At 57.6% G+C, this 8,967-nt stretch overlaps 1 protein-coding gene across 1 annotated transcript; it reads left to right on the forward strand.

The window, feature by feature from the left end:
• Window positions 1-1,260: 1,260 nt before the first annotated feature.
• On the forward strand, window positions 1,261-8,876 carry NXF1 (nuclear RNA export factor 1; the record flags this gene model as incomplete). Its single annotated transcript, XM_004713488.3, has 20 exons — window positions 1,261-1,439; window positions 1,595-1,748; window positions 2,374-2,457; window positions 2,572-2,676; window positions 2,771-2,851; window positions 2,952-3,021; window positions 3,156-3,244; window positions 3,354-3,461; window positions 3,591-3,700; window positions 5,552-5,588; window positions 5,848-5,916; window positions 6,008-6,063; window positions 6,313-6,420; window positions 6,540-6,598; window positions 6,693-6,808; window positions 6,943-6,985; window positions 7,331-7,403; window positions 7,853-8,035; window positions 8,405-8,465; window positions 8,576-8,876. Coding segments are annotated over 20 exons (1,824 nt in total), but the record flags the coding sequence as incomplete, so codon positions are not given.
• Between the last annotated feature and the right edge of the window lie 91 nt (window positions 8,877-8,967).

Raw genomic sequence — 8,967 nt, forward strand, 5'->3', positions numbered from 1 at the left:
CGAGCTTCTGAAGGGGGCGTGTGTGCAAGGGAGGTCATCCGAGGCAGGGTCCCGGCGCCAGGCCGCTCCTGTCACTGCGAGCCTCGCCCCCTCCCCGGGGCCTTCGTCGGGTGCATTGTTTGCAGGGTACTAGGCGGGTGGTGGCCCTTCGGGGACGGTCGTGGGCCCGTTTTTAAGAAGCTGTTCCTACCCATCTGGATGCTGGCGGAGGGGGGGGGGTGTCATATCCCGGAGGCCCCTTTGTTAGGCTTCCCCGCCACCTCCCCTCCTGCTGCCGCTGGAGCTGGTGTCTGGGGTCCCCTGAGTGCACCCTAGTTTTAAGGACATACCTGCCTCTACTGACAGGAGTCAAATGACACGTGCTGGAACCCGCACATTTTCTTTGAAACAACAACTTGTTTCATTGAAAAATGAATGATTGTACACTATCATGAATGAAGTTATGCGACACTGTGTATTTGCATAAAGCCTCTAGTATTTTGCACCATTTGAGAGATGGGTTTGCCAGTTTTTCAGGGCTGCTTGGGTGGGTCAGAGAGACAACCTCCACCTCCTTGTGTTTTATGTTTGATGTTTAAGCCTCTGTTTTGATTACTGAAGTAATGCTTTCATGAATGGAACCCATTTCGTGGGATTAATATGCAGTTTACCTCTGTGTGTGTGTGATTGGTGCTTATCAGAAGAAATAAGTATACCATGGGAAGAATTTGGAGATTAGAAGGCTGAGAAAAAAGTTAATTAGGGTATATATTTGTTTCACTAAATGAGAAAAAAGTCAGCAAAAATGGTAGGCAGTCAATAGAAACCCTTTCTGTAAATTTAGTTGAGGAAATCGAAATGGCATCGCAGTGATGAGTCCCGTAAGCCTAATGTTCAAGTAATTTTAGGCAAAGGCATCGGAGGACTCTTCCAGAACCGTAGCCTGACCGTTGGGTTTGGTAAATTGATCATATTTGTGGTGGGCATTTGGCAGAAGTACAGTGTAACTGAAGGCAGATGAGACATGGTGATTGCTCTGGTGTGGGGTGTGTGGTGGCCATAGTTGGGGGGCACTGAGCTGTTGAGAGAACAAACTTCAGGTGGCTCTCTGGGGTCTGATTTCTATCCAGTTGGACTTTGGAGATCCCCACATCGCTTCTCTCCACAGTGCCAGATTCTCCTTCCCTTTTCAAAAGTCCTGCGCAGTCTTCCAAGACCTTTCCCCTGAAGCTGACTGCTCTAAGCTCTGTCACTTTCTGATCTGTGCTCCTCTGTCCCGTTCCAGAGCATGATGACCGCGTTAGTGTCCCCCGAAGAAGGAAAGGCCGGGGTCCTTTCCGGTGGCAGGGGAACCGTAGTCGGTCTGGACGAGGCGGTTCTGGTATTCGTTCTGCCCGCCTTGAGGAAGATGATGGCGATGTGGCAATGACTGATGCTCAGGATGGTCCCCGAGTACGATAGTACGTAAGCAGGTGGTCTGGTGGGAGGGCAGCAGCTCCCGGAGGGTGCAGCTCTCCAACTGGCCCCAGCAGGATCAGCTCTTGAGACTGTGTGTGGAGGTCTCTAAAGAGCCGTGTCCACACTCAGGGACTTCCTTCTCTCTCCTTCCTCCCAGCAATCCCTATGTGACCCGACCCAACCGTCGTGTTAATAACTGGCATGAGCGAGACAGAATCCACGTCACTGTGCGGCGAGACCGAGCTCCTCCTGAGAGGGGGGTGGCCGGCCCCAGCCAGGATGGGGCCGTGAAGAACTGGTTCAAGATTACAGTGAGTGCCTGGGATGATGGTCTAGACGAGACAGGACTGCTCTCTGGGAGATGGGGTTACTGTTTATTCCACAGTCAGCCTTTGCGGCTGCTTACAATCAGGTATCTATTCTTACCCCTAAGAATCAGTGTCTTAGAACACAGGAGGCCTGCTAGGGGACAGGCCCACTGGGGCATCTTAAGGGAAACCTGGCAGCCGTGATTGGAAGCTGAGGAGACTCCAAGATGGCTCTGTTGCCTCCAGCCCAGGTGGGAGGGGTGTCCCTGGTGTTCTTGGAGACAGGTGACGCCTACATGATGTCTTGGAGCTTTTAGCGTCAAACATAATGGCCAAGGGAAGGGGACAGTGGCAGCTGAAGCTGAGTGGAGGGGCTGTGGTGGGGCCTTTGCCTTCTTCCCTGGTATTTTTTTCTCTCTTGTTCTTTTCTCTTTCCTCCTCCTATTGTGGAATGAAAAGGGTCAGTAGAAAGTATGGAGGTTAAGGGGTTCATGTTTGGCTTCTTTCGACAGCGCTTGTCTAATTGTCCCTTTAGATCTTTGAAGCGTGGCAGGAGATCTAGCGAGGGCTGTGACCGTTCTGCCCTTTAGCTGTGCCTCACCATCCTCTCCTCTCTCTCCACATCCAGATCCCTTTTGGTAGGAAGTATGACAAGACATGGCTGCTGAGCTCCATTCAGAACAAGTGCAGCGTCCCCTTCACACCCATCGAGGTAAGCTGAGGCCTCCGTGCCTGGCTGCCTGGGCACCGGGGGGAAGGCGGAGGGGCCAGCTGGCCACGGGGCTCCGAGCTCCCAGGGCTAAGTTCTTGCTCCCGTGCCTCGCAGTTCCACTACGAGAACATGCGGGCCCAGTTCTTCGTGCAGGACTCCAGCACCGCCTCTGCCCTAAAGGCTGTCAACTATAAGATTATGGATCGGGAGAACCGGCGGGTATGTGGAGGGACGTGGCGGGGTGGGGGCGCATGAGGGCTGGCGGTTGGCACTGGGCTCGGGGCTCAGCCTGCCCTTTGTGTCTTGCCTGCAGATCTCCATCATCATCAACCCTTCAGCCCCGCCCCAGACGGTGCTGAATGAGCTGAAGCCGGAACAAGGAGAGCAGCTAAAGGTGAGGCCGTAGCCCAGCATGTGTCTGCCCAGGCCATGACTCGTCCCACTCTGCCCACAGTCAACCCCTGTCCCCTGATCAACTCTCCTCTCCTCTGTAGCTGGTCATGAGCAAAAGATACGACGGCTCTCAGCAAGCCCTGGACCTCAAAGGCCTGCGCACCGACCCAGGTAGGGCTGCCAGCCCTGTTTGTCCACTGTGGAGGCAGGGCAGGCTGGCTCAAGGAGGCAGCTTTGAGAATGGCTAGTGCTAGCCTGGGTTTGCCCTCTCAGGGTAATGTCCCCTTCCGCTTGGTCTCCTGCAGATTTGGTGGCCCAGAACATTGACGTTGTCTTGAACCGCCGAAGCTGCATGGCGGCTTCCCTGCGAATCATTGAAGAGAACATTCCGGAGGTGAGGCCTGGCTCTGGATTTAGCCTGGGGAGGAAGGATGGGGCCAAGGGAGGTCAGGGGCAGCGCTCCCTCACTAAACCACTTTCTCTAAACTCTTCTGTCCTCCCAGCTGCTGTCTTTGAACTTGAGCAATAATCGGCTCTTCCGGCTGGATGACCTATCCAACATAGTGCAGAAGGCTCCCAATCTCAAGATCCTGAACCTTTCTGGGAATGAGGTGGGACCTGGGAGCTGGCTTGAGGGGAGAGGGCAGAAGGGCCTGTTTGGGGGCAGGGAAGCTCCTTGTGGGCGGGCCAGTTCCCTTTCTCAACCTGTGTGCCCCCCACCCACCATCCCCTCCCGGCAGTTGAAGTCAGAGCACGAATTGGACAAGATCAAAGGGCTGAAGCTAGAGGAACTCTGGCTGGACGGCAACCCCCTGTGTAACAACTTCTGTGACCAGTCCACCTACATCAGGTGAGTGTGGCTTCCGCCCGCCCTCCTGGGGACCTTGGGCCCCTGGGAGACTGAGCTTCGCACCCTGAGCAGTGCCCGTTGGCAGCAGACGTGCAGCCCTGAGCTGGAACCACCTGTCCCTTAGGACACCCCCACCTCTTCCCTGTCCCCAACTCCCTGCTCTGCCCTCAGGCCTCCTGTCCTCTCTTCTGTCTGGCTCTGTGGCCTCTTGCCTTCCCTCCTGCACACAGCCCTTTCCAGATGTCCCCGCCCCCTTGACCCAAGATGATGGCACCTCCATCCCTTGCTCAGACCAAGGGTGTCATGTCCACACGCCAGACGTGAGGTTGCCTTGTGCCAAGAGCCTGGTGCCCTTGAGCTGTGAAAGCCCTCTGCACCCGGGGCTTTGCCACTTGTGGCGTGTGCTGGCCCCTCTTGCCTGTATCCCAAGAGGGAGCCCTTCCTCGTGGCCACAGAGCTGAGACTGTTGCCTGGGCTTTCTTGTCTGCCCTGATGAGCCCCACCTCCAGGGGGCCAGTCCGTGCACTCTGTCTCTCTCGGCCAGTGCTGTGAGCTGGGCCCTCCTGCAGAGGAAACCTGGGTTCCCCGAGACCTGTGAGCAGAGCCGGGGTCCCGCCAGCCGGCGAGGGAATCCCAAGGCAGCTGCTGGGCGTGGAGGCCGTGGGGGCCTAAGCTCGCAAGGAGACAGCACTGCCGCTGTGGGGCAGTGCCCCTCTCTCACCTCACACTGCACAGCACCCTGCTTGGCCCCGGAGGAGGGCTGGTTAGCCAGAGACGGGTAAGATTCCTCAGGGAAGGAACAACCTAAGACAGGCACAGCCGCAGAGGGGCCATCAGGAGAGAACTCGGGGGCCAACAGAGGTGAGGCTCAGACCCTCGCCCCCCCCCAACTTTGCAGCCAGTCTGACCCCTCACTCCTTCTGAGGGTGGTCTCCTGCCCCCATGGCTGTTTCGTTTCCCACGCCCACCTCCCAGCGGGACCCAGGTAGCAGGTAGAGACCAGACCAGCAGCAGCTGCCCATGTGCCACAGCCGTGATTCGTTCCCTACGCTCCTTGGGCCTCGGGGGTGTGGGACTGCTGAAGGAAGGGGCTGTGTCAGGGTCCCTCGGCCCTGTCTCCCTCTTGTTTGCTGAGTGCCTCCCTCCCTGTAGTGCCTGCTCTCTGCTCTCTTCCTCTCCTCTCCTCTGCTCTCTCTCCCACTCAGTCTGCCCTGCTTCCAGTCGGCCTTTGTTGCCACCTCCTTTTGTCTTCTTTTCCTCCTGTGACCTCCCCTCTACCCCAGCCCTGCCTTACCTGTCTCCCTGCCCCACATCTTGTACCATCCCTGTGGTGTGTCCTGGTTTTGGCCCAGGCCAGACCTGGCAGAACTGATGGACACCTGGTGAGGCAGCGGCGCCCCTGGGCTCCTACCCCATTTCCCTCCTCCCGGGGCTGCACAGGTGAGTAGGTGGAAGGTAAGGGGGGCAGGCAGGGGGAGGCGGGCCTGGCTTAAAGCCTGGGCTCGGGGAAAACAAATAAATAAATAAATAAATAAATAAATAAAAAGTCTGGGCTCGGGTGCTGTTCCTGCGGCACTCGGGGTCAAGCAGAGAGACAGAGAGTCGGCCTTTAAGGCAGTCCTTTCTGGATGCCCCTGACGGGGCGGGCAGGAGCCCAAGGGCTATTCTCCCTAGGCTCAGAGGCTAGGGTGGTGGCTGAGCCAGCCTGGCCGGGCTGGGCTCTGAAGCCTGGGCGGGGGGGCGAGCGGCCGGACTGGGCTGTCCCTTGGGTGTTGGTATATTTGCTCCGAGAGCAGCCCAGGAGGCACGCTGGCTCTGAAACCTCACTCACTTCTGTCCCATTCTTGACAGCGCCGTTCGAGAGCGATTCCCCAAGTTACTACGCCTGGTAAGTGTGTTTTAAACTCTTGTCTCTCTAGTACAGCCTCTCCCACCGCCAGTATCTGGCTTTTGTGCCCCTTCCTTCACCTGGGGACATGAGCCCTTTTGAGAATCTGGCCAGTCGGTAGAAAGGCGCCTCAGGCTGGCTTTGCCCCATGGGTGCCCCACACCTTTGACACTTGACCTTCGTCTTCCCACCGGTAACTCCCCAACCCATTATGGTTTGGGTTTATGTGGTCAATTTCCACTCCCTCCCCTCCCGTCAGGATGGTCATGAGTTACCGCCACCCATTGCCTTTGATGTTGAACCCCCTACGACGCTACCTCCTTGCAAGGTAAGCAGTATGGGGCCAGACTTGTATGGTGGGTACAAGTGGGTGGGTGGGGGGTTGCCAGCCTGCGCCTGACTGCCTGCACCTGTTCCAGGGAAGCTACTTGGGAAGTGAGAGCCTGAAGAACCTGGTCCTGCACTTCCTGCAGCAGTAGGTTTCTGGGGCCCCGGCTGGGCGGGAGCTGGTGGGCTCTGGGTGCCTACGGGGGAGCCTGGTGGTGGTGGTGTGGTTACGTGGTCGTTGCTGGAAACTACCAGCCACTTTCCATAAAAAAATCATGGTGTGGAAACCCACAAGAGCTGTTCCCCTCCGTCCTGTGCGTCGCTCTAAGTCCAAATTGACTCCAGGACATAGGCTCCTAACCACAGCACTGGGACTTACCCTCTGGGTCTCCAACAGGTACTATGCAATTTATGACTCTGGAGACCGGCAGGGCCTCTTGGATGCCTACCATGATGGGGCTTGCTGTTCCCTGAGCATTCCCTTCATGCCCCAGAACCCTAGCCGGTGAGTATGCCATCCCTGAGCCTCCTCCGGACCTCAGAGCTCGCAGCTGGTCAAGCCAGCCGCCTGCCTGCCAGCAGCCCCCCCCTCTGACTGCTACCACCCCCTTGGCTTTCCCACAGAAGTAGCTTGTCCGAGTACTTCAAGGATAGCAGGAACGTGAAGAAGCTCAAAGAACCTAGTAAGTGTGTGATACCAACCAAGGGGTGGGGTGTGGGAGGAGGCGGCAAGGGCTGAGGAGCTCAGCCCTGAGCTTGGGCCCCTTTGCCCCACAGGCTTACGGTTCCGGCTGCTAAAGCACACGCGCCTCAACGTGGTCGCCTTCCTCAACGAACTACCCAGAACGCAGCACGACATCAACTCATTCGTGGTAGATATAAGCGCCCAGACGGTGAGCACCTGCTCGGGATCCAGGGATGAGGGTGGGGGTCGAGGTGGGGGGCAGGGGCTACTGAGGGCGGGGCGGCTGGCAGGGCCGAGGTGCTGGCTGGGAAGCCTACATTGACCGCCAGGCTTTTCCTGCAGAGCACGTTGTTGTGTTTCTCCGTCAATGGCGTCTTCAAGGAAGGTGAGTGTTTTCGTTCTTTTCGGAGCCTGCAGAGTGGGCCGTCCCCAGTGCCCACTGCCACCTTCTCATCCTGCCCCAACTGTTTGGGTCTTCTGTCCTGTCCCTGCTGCCTGTGTGGGCTGACCAAAGCCTGGGGAGGAGGCAGCTGTGTCTGTCGGCAAGTTCTGTCACAGCCCACTGGCCCTCAGCATCACGGTCACATGGAGCCTAGCGAGTGCCTTATGAAGCACCGGCTCGGAGGGCTTGACCACTGCTGCGCGCCATGACCCCGGGTCTGCGCCCCCGCCTAAGCCCCTGCTGGAGAAGCACCCACACACGAGCCTGACAGCCTCTGTCCCGTTGTAGTGGACGGCAAGTGTCGGGATTCTCTGCGAGCCTTCTCCAGGACCTTCATCGCCGTCCCCGCCAGCAACTCAGGGTAACTGTTGGGTCCCCGTTGGAGTGTCCCGCCAGAAGTGTAAGGCAGAGGTGGAGGCAGGCCTTGGGGGGTATTTCCAGAACTTCAGAAAGAAGGCCAGCCAAGGTGGGGGTTCAGAGCCATGGCTCCAGAGTGAAATCTTTTCTGGGTTTTCATCCCAACCCAGCGATCTCGGCTTTGGGGAGGCGGGGAGGTTGTCGTATGAAAATGGGCATAACGTATTCACCGTCCACGCTGATTGCGAGGTGTGGTCCATCCAAGAACTGTTTCTGGGTTGTGGAAGATGATCCCACAAAATCTCAGTCGGAGGTTATGGCTGAGGAAGGGGGGAGGGTGGGAGGGCTTATAGGTTCTGAACGTATTTGAGTGCAGGGAGAGTCAGCAGGAATTGTGGGGGGGGGGTGTCTCGAGGTGGGCTGTCCAGTTCTAATGTGCTGCTTATTCCCAAGGCTGTGCATCGTCAACGACGAGCTGTTTGTGCGGAATGCCAGCCCCGAAGAGATCCAAAGAGCTTTCGCCATGCCTGCCCCCACCCCTTCCTCCAGCCCAGTGCCCACCCTCTCCCCTGAGCAACAGGAAATGTTGCAAGCCTTCTCTACCCAGTCCGGCATGAACCTCGAGTGGTCCCAGAAGTGAGTGCCGGGCCTGAGAGGCATGGGGGTAAACTGAAGTAGGGCTAGTGATGCCCAGGGAAGAGCTTCAGAAATCTTGATGGCCGCCTTTTTTGTTGTTTAGAAAAGGCACGGGAACATTTGCCTAAGCCTAACACAAGAGCCAAAATGCAGTCTCCTTCTACATGCTCCCACGCAACCCCCGTGCTCTCCCCCCAAACCTCGCACATTGGTTTTCTCTTCACGTGTGCAAACTACCTCATGCCCCACAGCGATTTCAGATTTCTCTGCTGGACTGGGCGGGCCCTGGCATTCATAATGGTGTGAGAACTTGGGATTGTGGGCCGCAGTTTCGATGGCCTTTGTTACATTGTGGCCTCCCCACTCCAGGTGCCTTCAGGACAACGAGTGGGACTACAGCAGATCAGCACAGGTCTTCACGCAGCTCAAGGTAGGTACCCTGTGGCAGGGGCGGGGCCTGCGACCCTCGAAGAAGGCCATGTAACTGGAGGTGGACGGGCAGGCCCCGCCGCTGGCCGCTGACCTCCCCTTTCCCCCCAGGCTGAAGGCAAGATCCCGGAAGTGGCGTTCATGAAGTGACTCCCGTTCGTTCCCAGAAGCCCTCTGTAAATAGCCCTTGACGTCTTCGTCTGTCTCCTCCCCGGCCACCTTGTGACTGACCTCGGAGGGGTGGCAGCCGCATCCCTCTCCTCCTGCCTTCTGGAAGACTTCCGGGAGATTGAGCCTCAGTGGTGCCAGGAAGCCAAAGCTTACTTTGTAGAACTGACACTAAATTACCCGAAGGACTTAGGTGCTTTGTGTATTGTCCCCAGACTTTTTATGATAAATAAGTGCTATTGTATCCGTGTGCCAAGGGCTGCGTTGCTCGCTTCCTTCTCCCCCACCGGGGGCGCTCGGCCTGCGCCGCGGCTGCCGAGGGGAAGGGGCGGGGC

Source organism: Echinops telfairi, unplaced genomic scaffold (assembly GCF_000313985.2).
Source record: "Echinops telfairi isolate 266 unplaced genomic scaffold, ASM31398v2 ScPeMD7_7417;HRSCAF=8455, whole genome shotgun sequence".
NCBI lineage: Eukaryota > Metazoa > Chordata > Mammalia > Afrosoricida > Tenrecidae > Echinops > Echinops telfairi.